Here is a 19688-nt window from a genome sequence, read left to right on the forward strand (position 1 = left end):
TGAAGTCATTTTTACAAAATACGAGGGCAATTCGGAAATAAACCTCCGTTTATCAGTGACAGAGACTCGCGGTTATAGAACTTTTATTATAGACATTAGAAAACTACAAGATGACATAACGTTTTGACATAATTGCCATTGAAATTGAGGCCCTTATAGCATCCTACAAGGTTTGAAATTCCTTAGTCTTAGTCACTTGGCGCCAAATCTGGGCAGGTGGAGGGGCAGTGATCAATAATCTCCCAACGGAAGAGTCTCAAAAGTTCTTGGGTTCATGAAGCACGATTCTGACCATCAATTCAGAAGTCTATGGTGAAAACTCAGAGGAGCCATCCACAACAAGCGTCAGGGCCTGCTGTCTTCCAGTGTGATGTTGTTTCACAACAATACTGACACACCCAAGAACCTTTGGAACAGTTTGCAGACATTTCATTGCCTTAGGTAACACCATCAACTTAATCCCATTCAAGTGCCAAGAATTTTTGTTTTCCTTCCCAGAAGTTGGAAAGGGATCAACTTCTGTCTGAACGTTTCTCCTCCTCCTCCAGAATCTCCATCTCCAAGCAGGAGACAAACCCGGTCTGGTTCAGGTTCCAGGCACAGGGCATGCATGGCCCGGGACACACCCAAGCTGAAGTTCACCCTCAGCCCTAGAACCTCATTTCTCAGATCAGCCTACCTCGCAGGGTCGTCCTGTGGACAAAGGGAAAGAAATGCTCTTTATAAGGAAGGCTGGTATTGTGGGGCTTGGCTGAGTGGGTTCTGCCACCTGGGAGGGGGGCGGTGTTGGGGAAAGGGCCAGGTGTCAAGGAACAGGAGCTGTGCAGTGAAGGGCTTAGGAAGGAAATCCTTCTCCCGGACTCACAACCACACTTGGAGGAGTCCCGGGGTTTCTTTCCAGCTAGCGTGTTCTGCCTTGTGATCTCTTCCACGCTTGCTGGTTTGCACACCCGCCATTCCCCCCTCCCCTCCCCCTCCCCCTCCCCCTCCGCGCTGCGAGGAGAGATTGTGGCTTCGGGCAATAAGTGGAAAGGAACAACTGAACGAAGAAGGAAGGGAATAAAGGAAAAGACGAAGAAAAGGAAAGAACAGAAGACTAATAAGGGAGGGGAGGAAAGGAAAAGATCCACTAAGAAGGAAAAACGGATCCGCTCCCTCAGAGGCTCTTGCGGAAAGTCATTATCATCCCATAAGCGGAGTTGTAAGGGAAGACGCCCATTGTCCCCTCGTGGAATCCCTTCCTCAAAGAGAGTATTGGTTCTTCCAACTCCTCGGAGAAAACGGAAATGAAGCTGCACCTGAGGGGCTACGACCACCTTCTGGTGAAACTCCGCAGGAGGCGGGGGGGGGGGAGTTGGCGGGTGTGCAAGGAGCAAGGAGGGCAACGCTGCGACCGCGTTCACACAACGCGCGTAACCGGAGGGTCTGCCTGCTAAGCTTGGCTGGCGGTCCCCTGAAGGGGGGATCGCCTCGGGTTGCGGGCAGCGTCCGATTCAGATCCCGCTCCCCGTTCCTGAAGGTCGAAAGGGAGCGAAGGGACCGGCCCGGGTTCCCCTCTTCGCTCGAGGACCCGAAGGCTGGGGGAGAAGCGGCGGACGGAGTGGAGAACTTCACCCCGGGAGTTCTCGGCTCTTTGGAGCGCCAAGGGGCGGTGGGGCAGAAGCGAGGGAGCGGCGGCGGGGGGGGGGATTGGGCGGGGGTGGGTGGGGCGGGTGGGGCAGAAGGAACGGAGTGGGCGGGGCGAAAGGGGCGGAGCTTTTCCTTCCCTGACTTTGGCTGCTTCGCCGGAGGACCGCGGTCTTTGGTCTTCGGCTGCAGACGCGAAGGGCTGGGGGGCGATGCGGCTGTCCCGGGCGCCCCTCTTGCTCCTGGGAGCCGTGCTGGGGGCCTCCTTGATCGGGGGCGGCTGCGGTGAGTTCCTGGAGGGAGTCGCGACCCGGAGGGAGGAAGCAGAAGGGGAGGGGGAATATTATTACTTTTGTTGTTGATTATGATGATGATGGTGGTGGTGAATAATAATGATGATGATGATGATGATGATGGAAGGGTCATTTCAGGTCTTCTAGTCCAACTCCCTACTCAGGCAGGAAACCCTGAACCATTTCAGACAAATGGCTGTCCAGTCTCTTCCAGTGTTGGAGCATTCACCCCTTCTGGTGGCAGCTTGTTCCACTGGCTAATTGTCCTCACTGTCGGGAAATTTCTCCTTAGTTCCAGGTTGCTTTTCTCCTTGGTTAGTTTCCATCCGTTGCTTCTTGTCCTGCCTTCAGCCGCTTTGTTTGGAGAATACCTTGACTCCCTCTTCTTTGTGGTAGCCCCCCCCCCGAATATTAGGTGTGGTGTCCTGGGCTGGGTCCCCCCCCCACTGAGCTCTTTATACACTTATGATTGTGTATCATCTGACCCACCCACTGCGATAATCAAGTTCGCAGATGATACAACTGTGGTCTTATTACAGGTGGGGATGAGACAGCATATAGGGCGGAGGTTCAAAAACTATCCATATGGTGTAGTAACAACAACTTGCACCTGAACATCAGCAAGACAAAAGAGATGGTGTTAGACTTCCGGAGAAAAAAGGAGGAACCTGCCCCACTTTACATCGGGGAGGACTGTGTAGAGACAGTTTCCTCCTTTAAATTTCTGGGAGTCTACCTCTGTGAAGATCTGACCTGGAAAGTCAACACAACCCAGGTGGCCAGAAAGGCCCAACAGAGATTCGACTTTCTCAGGGTCTTGCAGAAGAACAGGGTAGAACAACAGCTAATGACCCTCTTTTACCGGTCTACCATAGAGATCGTCCTCTCGTATGGTATTGTGGTTTGGTATGCTGGTCTGACAGCCGCGGATAGGAAAGCATTACAGAGGGTGGTGAGCACAGCACAAGACATTGTGGGCTGTTCCCTGACACCACTGGATGACCTCGCCAGGGCTCATTGCCTTGGAAGAGTGAGGAAGATTCTCAGGGATGACTCACACCCTGGACGGGGTATCTCTTTACTCTCCTACAATCGGGTAGGAGATATAGCAGTATAGCCAGCCGTACCAACAGGCTGAAAAACAGCTTTTATCCGTGTGCTGTTAGGCTTTTAAATGGGACGTAATCTTATGCAGAATTGACTTGGGAGGCCGGTGTGTGGTGTTGTTAGTTCACATAGTGTGGTGGGATGGAGGGTTTGTTGTCACTGTGTGTTGTGGTGAGAGAGCACAGGGGGAGGCTCAGCTAATCTCAATGTACACATGTTGTACTTTGACAATAAAGGTTTATTTATTCTTTGTGGTAGCCCCCCCACCCGAATATTCGGTGTGGTGTCCTGGGCTGGGTCCCCCCCCTGAACTCCTTTCCCAGAAGGGAAAGTCCGCCTTCCCTGGGGGGTGGGGGGGTTCGCCGAGCCCCCTTCAGGAACGTTGGGCGTCTCCTTGGTAACCGGCGCCCCCTTTGCACTTGGGAGGAAAGAGCGGAAGAGAGAGGGGGGGGCTCATTTGGGCTGCGAGAACTCAGCCCTGTTCGAGTCCTGGGACTGATCTAATTTGCAGCACGTGTGAGGAGGGAGAGCAGGGACGATGGAGGGCGACGGGGAAAGGGGTGGCAGGAGAGGAGAGTTGGGGGAGAGGCCGGAGGGGCAAAGGGAAGGGAGGGGCCGATTGCAAAAGAGTTTGCAGCCTTATTTTACAGGTCGCCCTCGACTTACAACTGTTCATTTAGCGACTCTTCAAAGTCTCAACAGAGAAAAAGGGTCTTATGACGGTTTTTCATACTTAGGACCATTGCAGCCTCCCTGCAGCCAGCCGATTTGCGCTCCTTGGATGCTCGACAGCTGATTCCTAGTTACAACGGGGAGTCGGGTGATCCCCTTTGACGACCTTCTGACAAGCAAAGTCAGTGGGGGAAGCGGGTTCCCTTAACAACTGCGTTACCAACTTAACGACTGCAGTGATTCACTTAAGAGTGGGAAGAGAGGTCGTAAAATGGGGCAAAACTCAGTTAGCGAATGTTTCTGCTTAGCAACATTAACTTTGGGCTCAGTTGTGGCTGTAACTCGAGGACAACCTCTATTATTTCTAAAACAATTTCCCAAGAACAGAGGGACCTTCGGAGCTCAGCCAGTTTTTCTGTCTTACGCTGCAAAGACAGGGCAACGCCTGGCTGCTCCTCACAGTCTGCTCTGGTGTGTGTGATTCATTCTCTCTCCCCCTCCCTCCCTCCCTCCCTCCTGATGAGAAAAATCTTGAGAGGACTGCAAAAGAAGGGTGGCTTCTTCTGGGTAGCTTCCAGGAGCAGGAAGCCTGGCGGGTCCCCCCCTTGGAGAGGGTTTTTTCCCAGTAACAATGAGGGAGGAGCTGGAGGTGCAGACAGTCTTCCCCCCCATTCTGTCCCTCCCCCTTTTCTCCTTCCAGGCTCTTCCAGACACGCCCGGTGCTATTCCTGCTGAGGCCAGTTGAAGCCAAAAACTGAATTCCCTCCTCCAATTCACAGTCACAAATCACAACCCCCAATTAGCTTGAAAGTGAGCTTTCTCCACAGCTCTCCAGCCTGCCAAATCGTTATGAGTTCTGGTCTCTTGGATTCCCATGGCTGAGTTATTGTTATGAGTAATTGGACTATCATCCACAATCTCCTCCCAGCATCAATTAGCTCTAAAAGCTAAAGAAAAGTGACTGCATTTCCATCTGTTTTCAAACAAAAACTTCTGATTTTGGCAGCACTGACACCCAGCAGAACCAGGTGCCAAGAACATTTGGAGGCAGAACCAACTCTGCCTCGGGTATTTCTCCTCCTCCTCCACGATCTGACTCTTCAAACAGGGGACAAGCCAGATCTGGTTCAGGTTCACTTGCTACATGGCCTGGGACACACCCAGGCAAAAGATCCCCCTCATCCCTAGAAACCCATGTATCAGCTCAGCCTACCTCACAGGGTTCTTCTGTGGACAAATGGGCAGAAATGCTTTTATCAGGAGATGCTTAGCTGAATGGCTTTCTTCTGATGGTGAGTTTGGGGAAAGAGCCGGGCTTCTAGGAAGAAGCTCTGCCCCATTTAGAGCTGTGCTGTGAAGGGCTTTAGAAGGCAATCTCTCTCTCACACACACACACAACCACACTTGGAGGACTTTTTCTTCCCAAAGTCCAGGCAACCTCTGCCTTAAGATCTCCTCCCTTCCGGGCACACCTGCCATTTCCCCTCCCCCCCCCAGTGCTTCCAGGAAGATAGGGGAGGATAAGCCTTTCTGGGCACCTCTAGACAGTCTCCAGGAGTAGCCCCAGGAAGAACCCTGCCTGGCAGTCTAAACCTTTGGGGATTTTCCAGCCCAACAACCCTCTTTCCAGCTTCTCTTTCTCAAAAGTCTCACCTCTGCACAATAAGCCACAGTCATTCCTGAGATGGTTTACCTTTTTTGTTGTGCCCAGCGGTTAGAGTATTACATCCACACAAACATTCTTTGATTCTCAGCCTCTCCCGCTCCCTGAGCGTTTGGTCACATAGACTCTATTATGATAGACACTGTGTTATAGAGAGGATCTGCAATGGAAGGAGAAGCAGCTAAGCCTCCTGGTGAGTCCCGGCCAGACTGGGCTCAGCCCCACCCAGCCCCCCAAGACCTTCTGGGGGTTTGTCCCAGGTGAGCCTTTCCTGGCGATTGTGGCTTTGCGACAGTGAATATCCCAAAGAGGAAAAGGAAAGAAGAGAAGACTCTAAGAGGGGAAGGGGAGAAAGGGAAATGGAAGGGAAGCAGGAAGGGGAGGGGAGGAGAGGGAGGGGAAGGAGGAAGGGAGGAAAGGGAAATGGATGGGGAAGAAGTAAAGGAAAGGGGGAGAAAGGGAAAGGGGAGGGTTGGGATGGGAAGTAGGAAGACGCAGACTTTGTGTTTTAGAATCTCCGGGAGGGAAGCCTGGGACAAAAGCCTTATGGTGGGGGCTGCGGTGAGTTCTGGGGGGGGGCACCTGGGAGTGGGAGGGGAGGAAGCAGAGAGGGGAGGGGGAGAGCCGCGTCCCGGGCTGGGTCTCTCCTCCTCTGAGCTCCTTTCCCGGCCTTCCTCCCCGGGAGATTCGTTCAGCCTCGGAGGAAACCTGTCGGGATTTCCTTGCTCATCCGCTCCCCTTCGCATCCGGCAGGAAAGGGCGGAGGAGAGAGCGACCGCCGGTTCTTTGGGCAGCGAAAACTCAGCCAGGCTCCAGTCTCTGTATTATCCCGGGGACTGGGCTCATTTATATGTAAGGGGGGGGGGGAGAAGCAGGAGCAGCAGAGGGCAATGGGGAAAGAAGTTGCGTCAGGAGAGTTGGGGGGCGGGCAGGAGGGGCAAAGAGAAGGGAGGGGCTGTTTGTAGAAGAACAAAAGCCTTCGTTTTATTTTATTTTTTCATTTTCCCAGCCGGGAGGCGAAATGGCACATTGATTCATTTCGCGTGGAAGGAGACTTCCAAAGTGGCTTGGCTAATAACGGAGGCAGCTCGAAGGGAAGAAGAGGAGGCGGAAAAGGAGCAAGGCCGGGACGGCTTTTGGCGTTGCGAGCGGGGGGGGGCGTGTGGGGCGGGGGCGGCATTAAGAGGCAGTTTGGCTGCGCGGTATCTCTCCCCCCCACCCTCCCCCCGCCCTTCCAGAAGCCGTGGCGCCCCTTCCTGCTCCTCCCTCTCCCCTTTTCTTAGAATTGCCGGAGTTGCAAGCCAAGCCACTTTTGGGAAATCCCTCAGAGGCGTCTCTCTGGAGAGCAAGCAGGTCGAACAAGGAGGAAGCTCCAGGTCGACCCTCCCCTGTGACTGACTGACTGGCACTGCCTGTGGCTGGCAAGGGAGGTACCGATCTCAGTCAGGCACAGAAGCAGCTGGCTGGGGATCCTGAGGGCCCAGAGGAGCTGTAGGGGGAACTTAACCAGACGTGGGTCCGCCCAGATGTTTTTAAGATCAGCAGAGAGACGCTGGGGCTTCTTCCGGTTTAAAGGAAAGAATCTTCCCAAACAGGGCAGGAAGAGGGTGGCCCACTTGTTGGACAGTTGCTGGGTGACAATAGAAGCTTGGAGGGGATGGAATTGCAGTGAAGACCCCCCCTCTAATTCCTCCCTGCTCCCTCCTCCCTCTCCAGGCTCTCCCACACACTCCCTGTGCTACTTCTACCTGCATCAGCCAGAGCCCAGCCAGGGACTGTCCCAGTTCCCCATTAGGGCCTACCTGGATGACCAGCCCATAGCTCGGTTTGGCAGCCTCAAGGGGAAGATGGAGCCTTTGGTGCCCTGGATGGAGGAGATGGACAAGGAGATGTTTCTGTCCCCTGAGTGGGTCTTCAGGCCTGACCTGCAGAAGTTATCAAAACTGGGTCACATTCCTGCAGGTGAGCAGATGCAGTGTCACATTTGGCCTTCAATGGATGCAGGGGACTTGAGATTTTCTTTCCTGCAAAGGAAACACACACACACACACACACACACACACACACACACAGAAATACCTGATTTTTCTCCCTCAGCTAGAAATTCTTCATGGCCTGAAGCCAGCCAAACAGGGTTAATTGAAGTCAAAGATGTTTCTCCTTGGGTGATAAAGAGGGGAAGGAGAAATCTGATTTCTACCCCCAGGTGGGAAGGGGGGAAGATTCTAAGGCTGTCTAGGGAGAGGAATCCTAGACCCTTTTCATTCACACCCACCCCCTCTGGGTCTCCTTCAGGGCTTCACCCCTGGCAGGCAGTTTTGGGCTGCAAGCTCATGGAAGACGGGAGCAAAGGAGGGTTTTTGCACTACGGCTACCACGGGAGGGACTTCCTCAGCTTCGACAAGGAGACCCTCAGATGGGTGGCAGCTCAGCCCCAGGCCCAGAAGGTCAAGGAAGAGTGGGAGGACAAAGGAATATGGACTAACATAACGAAAGCCTTCCTGGAGGAGACCTGCATTGAGTGGCTGGAAATATATCAGTCTTACAGGAACAAGACTTTGCAGAGGATGGGTGAGTGGCAAAGGGGGTCTCCATTGAGCGTGTTTCTTTAGGCTCCCCCCTCCCCACATTGTTTCTCTCCTAAACAGCCAGGCCACCTTTTAAAATATTGGCAGAAAAGGATCAGGAAGCATCTGACATCACATTACAGAAGAAAAATAATCTTCAGTGCCACCCCAAATAAGTACTTTTAATAAAAAAAAACTGAGCAAGCAATTCATACCCTGTGCTGCCACCACGTGGCTGTTCTTGGGAAAATTATAATATGCTAATTGGGTCTACCAGTACCTTCCCCCTTTGTGATGTAATTCCTATCCTGCTCATGATGCTGTACTAGGATCCACCCCTTCTGGGTTGGACTTCCTCCTCCTCCTTTTTCCCTTGTGTTCCATCCTCCATTGTAACATCTGAACACAAGCCATGCGGACAGTAATCTTGTTACTGTCTTTCGACCTTAAAGTACCGTCCAGTCTTCACCTGACCACACCTTCTCTGGTGTAACCTTCTTCTACATGCAAAATAAAGGTATTTCAGATGAACCAGTTGCTTTATGAGTTCACTGTCTGGAAAGGGCCGTTAAATGTGACTAAATTTGCTTAAACAGACCACCAAGTGTCTTAACAAGGAATTAAATCACGATCACATGTTTCGATCCAGAACAGTCGAAAGACAGTAACAAGATTACTGTCCGCATGGCTTGTATTCTATTTCCCCGGGAAAATCTTGCAAAGCAGAAGAAACTATTTGGGTGGGAAGGAAATAATCAGCCTGCTCCTGATTTCCATCTGAACAACTTGAACAAATTCTATTTGGGGGCTTCAAATTGAATCAATCCAACAAATTGGGGAATACGTTGGCCAGTGTGAGAACATTACCCCCAATTCTCTGTATCCCTTTCAAAGCTTAATCTAAAGAACCCCAATGCCCCATTTTAGGGGCTCCCACATCTTGAGGCAAGGAGAGGGAGCGGAGGGACAGGATGACCCAAGGAGGTCTTGCTATTTAAAGCGCCTTGCCAGAAACTCTCGAAATCCTGGGAATTGTGTTGTTGCTGTTTCTGCAGAGCCCCCGGTGGGGAAGGTGACTCGCAAGGAGGTGGATGACAGCCTGGAGGTCCTCATCTGCCAGGCCTTTGGCTTCTACCCCAAGGAGATCCAGGCCACCTGGACGAGAGATGGAGAGGCCTGCCAGTATGAGACCCTCCCTAGGAACGTGGCCCCCAACTCGGATGGGACCTATTATCTCTGGCTCAGCATTGAGATCGACCCCAAGGAGAGGGAACGTTTTCAGTGTCGCCTGGAGCACCAGGGCTTGCAGGAGCCCCTGGTCTTGGGCTGGACGGAGGAAACAGGTGAGAGGCTGATGAGATTATGACGTGTAGATGTTTCAGGAATGAATGAAAGTTTATTGTCAAAGTACAATCATGTATACATTGAGATTGGCTGAGCCTCCCTTCGTTACCCCCACCACCACAACTCACAGTGACAACAAACCCACCATCTTGTTACACCATAAGAGATAATTGCACAACACACCAGCCTCACAAGTCAATCATATATAAAATTATAAAATTATTTTCTGTTCAAGGGCCTAACAGCCCATGGATAAAAGCTGTTCTTCAGTGTGTTGGTACGGCTGACTATACTGCTATATCTCCTACCCGATGGTAGGAGAGTAAAGAGATACCGACCAGGGTGTGAGTCATCCCTGAGAATTTTCCTCACTCTTCCAAGGCAACTATCCCTGGCAATGTCATCTAGTGGTGTCAGGGGACAGCCCACGATGTTTTGTGCTTTGCTCATCACCCTCTGTAATACTTTCCTATCCTCGGCTGTCAGACCAGCATACCAAACCACAATACAGCACAAGAGAATGTTCTCTATAGTAGACAGGTAAAAGAGGGTCATTAGACGTTGTTCTACCCTGTTGTTCTGCAAGACCCTGAGAAAGTGGAGTCTGTTGGGCCTTTCTGGCCACCTGGGTTGTATTAACTTTCCAGGTCAGATCTTCCCAGAGATAAGACTCCCAGAAATTTAAAGGAGGAAAGTCTCTTCACACAGCTCCCCCCCCCCAGATATTAAGTGGGGCAGGTTCCTCTTTTTTCCTCCAGAGGTCTAGCACCTTCTCTTTTGTCTTGCCAATGTTCAGATGCACATTGTTCTCTAAACACCATAGGGATAGTTTTTGTACCTCCCCCCGTATGCTGTTTCATCTCCACCAATGTTTGAAATAGTGTATGTGGGGGGTGGGCGGTTGTTTTCTTCTGCACCATGTTTTCAGATGGAGAGCAGGGAATACAGTCCTTCATTGAGCAATGCAAGAAAAGTGATTCCTATCAGGGGAGTTGGAAGTAGTAACTTTACAGCAAAAGTATGAAGAACTGACACAGGATAATACAGGAGATAATATGATGCATAATTGGTTGTGGCTCTTCCTGATTGGTTATGCCCTTCAAGGCCATTGGCTCTTCCCTCTGCAGCTTTGGAGGGGAGGGGCTTCCTTCAGGTGGGGGGCACTTCTTGAAGGCCAATGCAAGTTGGGAAATGCTTCCACTGTTCAGCATCTGAAGGAACTCAACATCTGCCTAATCAAAACCATCTTTCTCCTTCTTTAGCCAACGTGTGGTGGATTTCTATGGCGACTGTGGCTGCCTCAGTCTTGGGACTTGGAATTTTCTTCCTGATCCGTAAGTGAAACAAACACACCCTCCTGTGTCTTTCTGGGTTAACTGAGCTGGTGTGGATGGGAAAGAGATGCAGCCAGGAGCCCCCACAAGACCCTCCCCCACAAACAGCGTTTTGAACATGGATCAGGAAGGAAGGAAGAAGATATGCAGCCACTTTCCCATTCCCTGCAGATCTCTTGTCTGGGAGGAAAACTCTTTGGCCTGAATGGACTTTCTTCAGAGGAGCAGATATCAGCAGCTCAGGAGTCCAGGAAATGATCTGGGAAGTGCTGGAAATCCCATAATCCTATCCCCAAAGGAGGTCTATTTGCCACTTCTCCTGGCAAAGGGAAGCTCTGATGGGAGGGGAGGTCCATGGAGGGAGGGGCCCATGCCCTCTGCCCCCGCTTGCAATCACACCTGGGGACAGGCAACAGCAGGCAGGAAGGTCCAGTGGGAGAAGCTCCTGCTGCTTCTTCTGCTCCTACTCGGAGCAAGAGACACAAGAGGGAGGAAGGAGGCAGGACATGTCTCTTCCGTTGAGTTTCACCATGTGCATCTCAGCACTTCCTTGTGATTTTCTCAGCCAGGATTTGGAAGTGCTTTGCCACTTCCTTCTTCCAGGATGGGCCTTCTCTTCCGATTGGCTGGTGATTCTCTAACCCAGCCAGGGCCAGTTTTGCCTTTCAAGATCAGCCAAAAGTTGCTAGTTCTTAGATCTGGCTAGCTTAAGATTAGGTCACAAAATTTGTGACAGCTGAATTAAGAACTTCTGAGCCCAGACTATGTGGGGAAACACCACCGTGCCCACAATACGATTCCAAGAGGTTTAGCATCATTGATGGCGGTCCAGTGCAGGTCCCTATGGAGGTCTTCAGAATAAACCCTTCTCCATCTGAGGCAGGAGTTGCTCCCCCCCCCCAAATAAACGAACTCTCTTCTCTTTTTGTCATCTGTCAGGTTGGTGGAGGAGACGCAGAAATAGTCTCTATCAGGAAGTGACAACCTGCCATGATCCGACTCCTTCACAAAGCATTCCTTCTTTTCCCAGGCTCCAGGCTCTCCCTCACACTCCCTGTGCTACTCCCACCTGCATGTACTATACAAAAGATGAGACGCAATCAGTCTTGTCGCGGCAAACATCAGGGGTGAGTGTGATTGTTGCCGATTATTGCTGCCATTTAAGGCACAATACTCTGGGCTTTGGGCATATCTGAGAGGACCAGGAGGATTGTTGGAGGTGGGGAATTGATCCTCAGAGTGTTTCCAAGGGAGTCATGTGGGGATCCGGGGCTTCCTCGGATGGGTTGCTCTGCAGGGGAAGATCCGGCTCCACTCAGCCTCTCTGGCCCATCAGCTCCAAGGCAGGAGAGAGAAACGGGGAAGGAGCCCAGAGCAGGAATTGGGGTACTCTGGAGAAATGGGGGGTTTCTGTCCAGGAAGGACTGGAGGGGAGGGGGAGAAGGAAAAGGGCAGCTGGGGCTATCCAGGGAAAAAAGACTCCTTGGCCAGCATGAGCTGGAGGCAGAGGGGGACACTGGGGGAGAAGTGGGGGGCACCAGCAGCTCTTTGTGCAGTGGGGGGGGGGCTTGCAATCCTCCCTTCCTCTTTGACTGCTTCTCCTCATGCCTGATGAGCTTCCAGTGGGGGGAGGAGAGAGCTGAAGGGAGGAGAGAAGAAACACACACACACACCCTGTGAGATGGTCTCACGAGGTCTATGGATCGTTAAGGTGCTTCCAAGTGAAAAGGCATCACGCAGAGATGCAATCATATGAAGCTTTATTTAACAATAGATTAGAGAGAAAGAATTACTTGGCATGAAGGCATTCATGCCTGCATGTGAGAGAGAACAAAAGAAAAGAAAGCAAGCTAGCATAGCATAACTGGAACAGAACAAGAAGTAGAAGCAGAAACTGAACTGAACTGAACTGAACAAAGAGCAGCCCCTTGAGCAGAGGTATTTATGGGGGGTCTCAGCCCCTCCCTAACCATAAAACACTCTCGCCAATGGGGCTGCAGGGGTCTGGGACCCCTGATTCATCAGTGGAAGCAAAGAAGCCTCTTTGCTCCCATCTGATGACCTTTTTGGGGAACTGCCAATGGCTGGCACAAAACATCTAACAATTCCCCTTCTTGCCAGCCAATGACAGGGACCAGTGAATGTGTGTGAGGGGGCGAGCAGGTGTCATAGACATGCATAAACACGTTCAGAAGACCAAACACAAACGCTTACACAGAAGGTTGTGCCGGTCAATGGGAACAGGTTTGGTGAACAGATCAGCTATCTGGTCAGTTGTGTTACAATGCTCAACATGTATAAAACCCTCTTTGGCAAGCTGCCTGACATTTTTATAGCGTATGTCTATGTGGCGGGACCTAGAGCCCACAGCATACGCCCCCGAGATTGCAATTGCAGCTGTGTTGTCCTCTTGAATTTGGATGGGCAGAGGAGGAGATGCCCAGATGCTCGTTATCAGATCATTGAACCAAATCAAATCATTGGCCGTGTCTGACAGGCTGGCATATTCAGCCTCAGCCGTGGAGCAAGAAACAAATTTTTGCTGCCTAACATGCCAATGGACAGGGCAGCCATTTAGCAATATGAGGAAACCAGAGGTGCTCCGTCTACTTTTGGTGTTGCCAGCCCAGTCTGCGTCTGAGTAAGCGGAGAGCTGGGCCGTCTTCCCCTTCTCTGGTTCTAGCACAAGGAGAGCATCAGCCGTGCCCCTGAGGTACCTAAGTACCCTTTTAACAGCAGTCCAGTGGAATTCCTTTGGGTGTTCCACATGCCTGGACAATAGATTCACAGCTAAAGCTATGTCAGGCCTGCTCCAATTGCTGATGTATAGCAAGGAGCCAATCACAGATCTGTAAAGCTTATTATCTGTGAACTCAGGACCGTCCTTGTGAGTGTGATTGTAATAGTCACTTTGCATCGGGCTATGCGTTGGGTTAGATTCTGCCATTTTGCATTTGGCTAATAACTCCTCTATCTTTTCTTTTTGAGATAGAGCGAACCCCCCCTTAGTGGCCAAGATGTGCACACCCAAGTACTTGTCAACCCACCCCAAAGACTTCAGAGTAAACTTTTCTTCCAGGGCCTTGGCAAATTCATCACACCCTTCCTTGTCAGGTCCTACATACAGTAGGTCGTCCACATAAACTAACACCCGTTCTGTGGTACCCTTGGAGTTGCGTGTGAAGACACATTCATCTGCATGGGATGCAGTGAAACCAACTCGTTCTAAACTTTTTCTAAGGCAGTCATACCATAATTTCCCCGACTGCTTGAGGCCATATAACCCTTTGTGGAGCAACCATGTATTTCTCCCTTCTTGCTGGTAGCCAGGAGGGGCCCTCACGTAGATCTGCCGGTCCAAGTTGGCGTGGAGGTAAGCCGTCTGGATGTCGAATTGGAAGACTTCCTCCCCCAGAGCGGCTGCAGTTACGAGGGCGGCCTTGACGCTCTCTGCCCGGACGGTTGGAGAGTAGGTCTCCGCATAGTCCTCCATGTAGCACTGAGCAAAGCCCTGAGCTACCAAACGGGCCTTATACAGGTAGAGGCCATTGGCAAGTGGTTTGGCTTTGTAAACCCACCTTGTGCCAATGACTTTTCTCTCCTTTGGTGGTTGCTGGGGGGTGAAGACCTTGAGTTTCTTTAAGCTCTGCATCTCCTTCTCCATCGCTAGCTGCCATTTCTCCTGTTCTTCGATGGGCAGCTCCTGGATGTCTGAGAAGGATTTTGGGGTGACCACAACGCTGTTAACAGACGCGATGTGGCCAATGTCAATTCTCTTTGGCGGGATCCCTTTGTTGGACCGCTTTGACCTCCTTACCTTCTGCCACTCACCGCCCTTTTGTTCCGCGGGTCTCTGAAGCGTCGCTGGGGGACTGGACGGCTCATCCTCCCCATCTGATCCAGGTAGGATGACATGTTCGTCTTGTTCCTCACTTTCGTCGGTGGCAGGGTATGTGGTCGTCTCAGGTGATGTCGTGGTCGGTGTGTCCTTGCTGGGTCGGTTGACATATGGGCTCAGATCATTCGAGTGGATCTGGGTCCAATTGGAGTCCTCTTCGAAAGAGGCAGATTGGGAAGTCACAGGCCTGCCCCCTTCTCCCAGGAAATGATAGGCCTTGGAGCCAGGAGCATAGCCCAAGAACCTTAGTCTCTGGGAGACAGATCTTCCCTTCTTCCGCAGCTGCTTGGGGATGTGCACCCATGCGTAGGAACCAAACACACGTAAATGTCCCAGACTTGGTTTCCTACCGTGGACCAGGAAATATGGGGTCTGGTCCACAACACTGCTCCAGGTGCGGTTTAAGGTGTAATTGGCATAGTGCACCGCCTCTGCCCAGTATGATTCTGCGACCCCAGCGTCTGCAATCAGACTATGCATCATAGTTTGCAGGATTCCATTTCTTTTCTCAGCTATGCCATTCTGAGAGGGGGTGAATGGCGCAGTAAGAAAATGGCAGATGCCCTTACGCCTTACCCAGTCCTGGAATTTTCGGGACATGAACTCAGCCCCGCGATCGCTCTGCAGTTGTGCGATCTTGGTCTTGTACTGGGTCTCTACAAAGTTGTACAGTGACTTTATGGCGTCAAAGGCTTCGGATTTTTCTGTGAGGGTATACACGTGGCCGTATCGTGAAAAATCATCAACAGCAGTGAGAAAATACTGTCTTTTCCCTAGGGATGGTGTGAAAGGCCCAACCAAATCAACATGTACTAGTTGGTACGGGTATTGGGCCTTACGCAGTGACATCTTAGGGATTGGGGCAGCCTTCCTCTTTGTCTTTTTGCAAATGGCACAGTCCAGGAACACGTCACAATCCTTGAGCTGGACTCCCTCAGCAAATTCTCCCATCTTTTTAACTACAGGGAAGCTTGCATGACCTAATCTTCTGTGTAAGAGATGGGCACACTTATCGTGGAGCGGCTTCCCCACTGACACCCTCTTGGCTCTAGTTGCTTTGAGTGGGGGTTTGGGTGCAACCGCTTCGGCCTTGCGCTCCTTAAACAGCCTTGGGGCTGGCTGTGGGGCCCCTTCTGAGGTGGGTGGGCTCTCAGGGGAGAAGTATGGCAAACCATTTATGATGGCAATATTATCCAATGACCCTCTGGTTCCGGGTGACATGACCTCCCCCTTTGCGAAATAAAACTTCCACCTTGTCATCGTCACATAATTTGATAATGCTTAATAGGTTGTTGGCAATGGAGGGAGCATGTAATACTCCTTCAACCTTTCCTAGCCCGGGTACAGAAACAGTGCCCTCCCCAACAACTAAAGCTTTATCACCGTTGGCCACTTTGACAGATGAGTTAATTTTCTTTAACCCTTTAAACCCTTGACTCATATTGGTAATGTGAGAAGAAGCTCCAGAGTCCAGTAACCATAAGTCAACCTTTGTTATGGGGGTGAGGGAACAAGTATGCAGAAAATTGCCCTTGGTATTTCCTTTGCCCCCGCCACGCCCCCTTCCTTGCCCTTTGCCCCTTACTTGATTGGGACCACGTTTGGGGGCTTGTTGTTGATGGGGGCAGTCTTTCTTGAGGTGCTCCTCAGAGCCACAGATGAAACACTTAAGTAGAGCATTAATTTGCTTTGAGTTGTGGCGCCCCCTTCTGGCTTGCTGAGTGGTGACTCTGGTGTATTCTCCTGCATCTCTTCTCCTATCTTCTTCTATGAGTCTCCCTGTGAGGTAGGACAGAGTCATGGCTTCCTTCCTGGTCCCTTCCAGTGAAACAATGAAGCTGCTCCAACTTCTGTCCAGGGAAGCCAGAATGACAGCGACCATGTTCGCATCAGTTACGGGGTGGTCTCTGGAAACCAGTTCTGCTCTGAGTGCCTTCAACCTTCCAAGATGTTCAGGCATGCTGGCCCCAAATCTCAGTCTGGAGGAGTAAAACTCAGTTGTAAGTCTGGTGGTCGAACCGATGCTGTCGCTGTTGAATAAATTGTATAATAACTGCCAAACTTCACCAGCTGTGAGTCCTTCTGGAATGCTGGAGAACAAGTTGCCATCCAGTGAGCTCAGCAGAGTGGTATATGCTTGCCTATGACGCCACTCTTCTCGGGGTCCCCAGGGGAGAGGAGGAGGTTTCTGAACCATCTCTAGAGTCCCATCCTTTAATAGACATACCTGCACATCTCTATTCCAACTGTTGTAATTCTCCCCCCCCAAGTTGTAGTTTTTTAAAGTCGTTCGGGAGATTAGAGGCAGGTGGAAAAGAATTTTTGTCGGTCCCATTCTCAAACATCTGAGAGCTATCCATTGAGGTAAAAGGTAAAGGGATCCCTCTGGTGGTCGTTAGTGGGATTTTTCTCTGATTATTGTGTAGCTCTGTCTGGGCATGCTCGGGATTCTTCTCTTCCCATGAGGCATAGGGGGGGCGGAGCCTTGAAGATTCTTCCTGAGGATTGCAAGATGCCTCCTGGCAGGATGGAGGCTGGATGGCACATGGATTGCCCGGATTGCCTGATTTGCCCTGAGAAGCCCATCGCTGGTCCTGAAGACCTGAAGAGAAGGTGGGAGGCTGCGGGGGTTCATAGTTGGGAGGCTCCAGGCTGGGCGGCTCCCAGCAGTTAGGCCCTGGGGATAGGGTAGGAGGCCTTGGAGGGGGGCTGGCTACCCCCGATGTTGGAGCTGCTGTCCTTTTGGCTTCCAGGGCTGCAACCAGGACCTGGATGGCTGCTTCAAGCCCTGCTGTAGCAGTTTCGGGTGGACAGGCTTTATTGGCATCATAGGACTTGAGGCTTTCTGGTGGGGAGGACCCAGGGGTTTGCATGCTGCTTCGGCTGGATGCCAGGGATTGCTGGGCCACCAGGCTTAGTTGAGGCCTATCTTTATTAGACCATGTGGGGTTACTAGGGGCCGCCATCTTGTTTCCGGTTGCCCCAGGAAGCTGTAGGTCACAGTTTGGCGGGAAATTTCGCGCCAAAATCCCTGGGGTCCCGGGGTCACTCAGGGTGGTGGGCGCCATATTAGGGGGCCTCGTGGTCGCTTGGGAAAGACTCACCAGGTGTTCAGAGGCTTCCTGCGCTGGGGTCCCCCGTGGAGAGGCTTGTGGCGTCTTTTGTGTTGTAAGGAACTTTAGAAGCAGCTCTTCGCGTTCCTGTTCAGTCATCTGGCTCACGCGGCATTTGGCTTGAGCCAGGTCCATTTCTGCTGCATCTGAGCAGTCTTGGGCGGACTGCAAGCCTTCCACGCTTCCCTCTGTGGCGTGCAGACATAGGGAGGCATGCGAAGGGGTCCCAGATGCTCCGCTGGATCCTCTGAGGGAATGGAGGTCATCTGTGCTCTCACCTGGAGCGGAGTTTGCTTCAGGGGCTGTAGGCAGGGCTGCTGATCTTGATTGAAGACTCCTGGTCACAATCTGGGATCTCCTGCCATCCATTTTAAATGGGTTTGTGCTCATCTTGCAATAGCCGCTGGCTTGGAAGCGTTGCCTTAAACCATCCTCTTGCTTCCAACTTGTGAGATGGTCTCACGAGGTCGATGGATCGTTAAGGTGCTTCCAAGTGAAAAGGCATCACGCAGAGATGCAATCATATGAAGCTTTATTTAACAATAGATTAGAGAGAAAGAATTATTTGGCATGAAGGCATTCATGCCTGCATGTGAGAGAACAAAAGAAAAGAAAGAAAGCTAGCATAGCATAACTGGAACAGAACAAAAAGTAGAAGCAGAAACTGAACTGAACTGAACTGAACAAAGAGCAGCCCCTTGAGCAGAGGTATTTATGGGGGGTCTCAGCCCCTCCCTAACCATAAAACTCTCTCGCCAATGGGTCTGCAGGGGTCTGGGACCCCTGACTCATCAGTGGAAGCAAAGAAGCCTCTTTGCTCCCATCTGATGACCTTTTTGGGGAACTGCCAATGGCTGGCACAAAACATCTAACACACCCCATGCAAAAGGAGGTGTTCACTTCCCTCATTTTGTCTCTCTCCCTGAAGCAGAAGGCATCCTGTGGACTGCAAAGGACACAAAGTGATCCAGAAATCAGTGTGTTGTCATTGCACAGGCAAGAAGTAAAGCCGCTCCAGAAGGAAAACAAGAGTTATCTACTTTAGCAGCCCTTCACAGGAGAAACAGGAAGGAGACCAGTAAAACGCATCCATGAACACCAGCTAGCAGTCAAAAGACATGATGAAAACTCCTTCATTTCACAAGACATGGATAGACTTAACCGTACCTTCAACTGGGAAACTGTGAGCATCCTTAGATCAAGCCAAATCCAAAAAATGCCAGAGAATTCCTGGAGGCCTGCCACTCTGACAAAGTGACCATCCACAGGCACACAGAGATAAACAATGTAGACTTCCGGTGACGTCGCAGACCTGGCGAGCGGGTGAGGAAAGTTCTCTTCCCCCCCACCAGCTCGATCTTTTCGCTGATTTGCGGCCAAACATGGCCGTTGCCAGCCCCGGAGAGGCTGGTAAGGAATCGGACCGTTTGACCACGCTGTTGAAAGATAAGGAGGATACACATTATTATTTATCTTGGAGACCGTGGTATGAATGGTTGACAAAAAGGGATGGTTACGGGAAGGATTGATTATACAGTGTAACAGCAACTTGTCTAAATTATTAGAATGTTTATTATTACGTTTTGTATTTTTTTTCTAAAAGAATTTTAATAAGCACTGCGATGTATTGTTATGATGTAGTTATGGATGATTTCAATAAAATAAAAAAGAAGGGGGGGAAAAAGAGATAAACAACGTCTACATTCCAAAAACCCAGAAGGAAACAAGAATACCAAAACATCTCTTAAGCAGCAACCAGCACCTATATGAGCAAAAATTAACATCAAGAATAACACAAGACCCACAAGACCTGCAAGAAAAGCACCAAGTCAGAGAAGACCAAGGTTCCCACAGCAGGATGTGAGAAGCATCTGCCAATCCCCTCCAATGTCACAACAGTGGCAGGAATTATATTTGTGTAACACTGGAAAAATGAAGGAATACTATCAGATGACGAAACAATCAAAAAAATACTAGAATGTGCAGAGATGGACATGAAATATAATATATAATATATAATACGCAATATAATATATAGAAGAAGAAACTAATAAAAAACATTTTTAAAAAA

The 19688-nt window shown here is 50.8% G+C and overlaps 1 protein-coding gene across 2 annotated transcripts; it reads left to right on the top strand.

Moving 5' to 3' along the window:
- Window positions 1-1805: 1805 nt before the first annotated feature.
- Window positions 1806-19488, top strand: LOC308661216 (major histocompatibility complex class I-related gene protein-like). 2 transcript variants are annotated; one of them, XM_081316103.1, is made up of 7 exons: window positions 1806-1911; window positions 7078-7323; window positions 7657-7932; window positions 8984-9271; window positions 10535-10606; window positions 11546-11714; window positions 18896-19488. In XM_081316103.1, the coding sequence occupies exons 1-7, from the start codon at window positions 1839-1841 to the stop codon at window positions 18897-18899; spliced, it is 1128 nt and encodes a 375-aa protein (XP_081172229.1). In that variant the 5' UTR covers window positions 1806-1838; the 3' UTR covers window positions 18900-19488. The 2 variants fall into 2 exon arrangements, with proteins under 2 accessions (XP_081172229.1, XP_081172228.1); XM_081316102.1 differs by lacking the exon at window positions 18896-19488 and adding an exon at window positions 18546-18870 and having other exon boundaries at window positions 11546-11733.
- The last annotated feature ends 200 nt before the right edge of the window (window positions 19489-19688 follow it).

Source organism: Vipera berus (assembly GCF_964194415.1).
Source record: "Vipera berus genome assembly, chromosome: 2".
Lineage (NCBI taxonomy): Eukaryota > Metazoa > Chordata > Lepidosauria > Squamata > Viperidae > Vipera > Vipera berus.

Bases quoted from the DNA above. Each gene is read 5' to 3' on its own strand.
- LOC308661216 (XM_081316102.1), top strand. From the start codon at position 1,839: ATGCGGCTGTCCCGGGCGCCCCTCTTGCTCCTGGGAGCCGTGCTGGGG. The intron at 1,912-7,077 runs GTGAGTTCCTGG...CTCCCTCTCCAG, and splicing joins CTTGATCGGGGGCGGCTGCG to GCTCTCCCACACACTCCCTG. The intron at 7,933-8,983 runs GTGAGTGGCAAA...CTGTTTCTGCAG, and splicing joins CAAGACTTTGCAGAGGATGG to AGCCCCCGGTGGGGAAGGTG.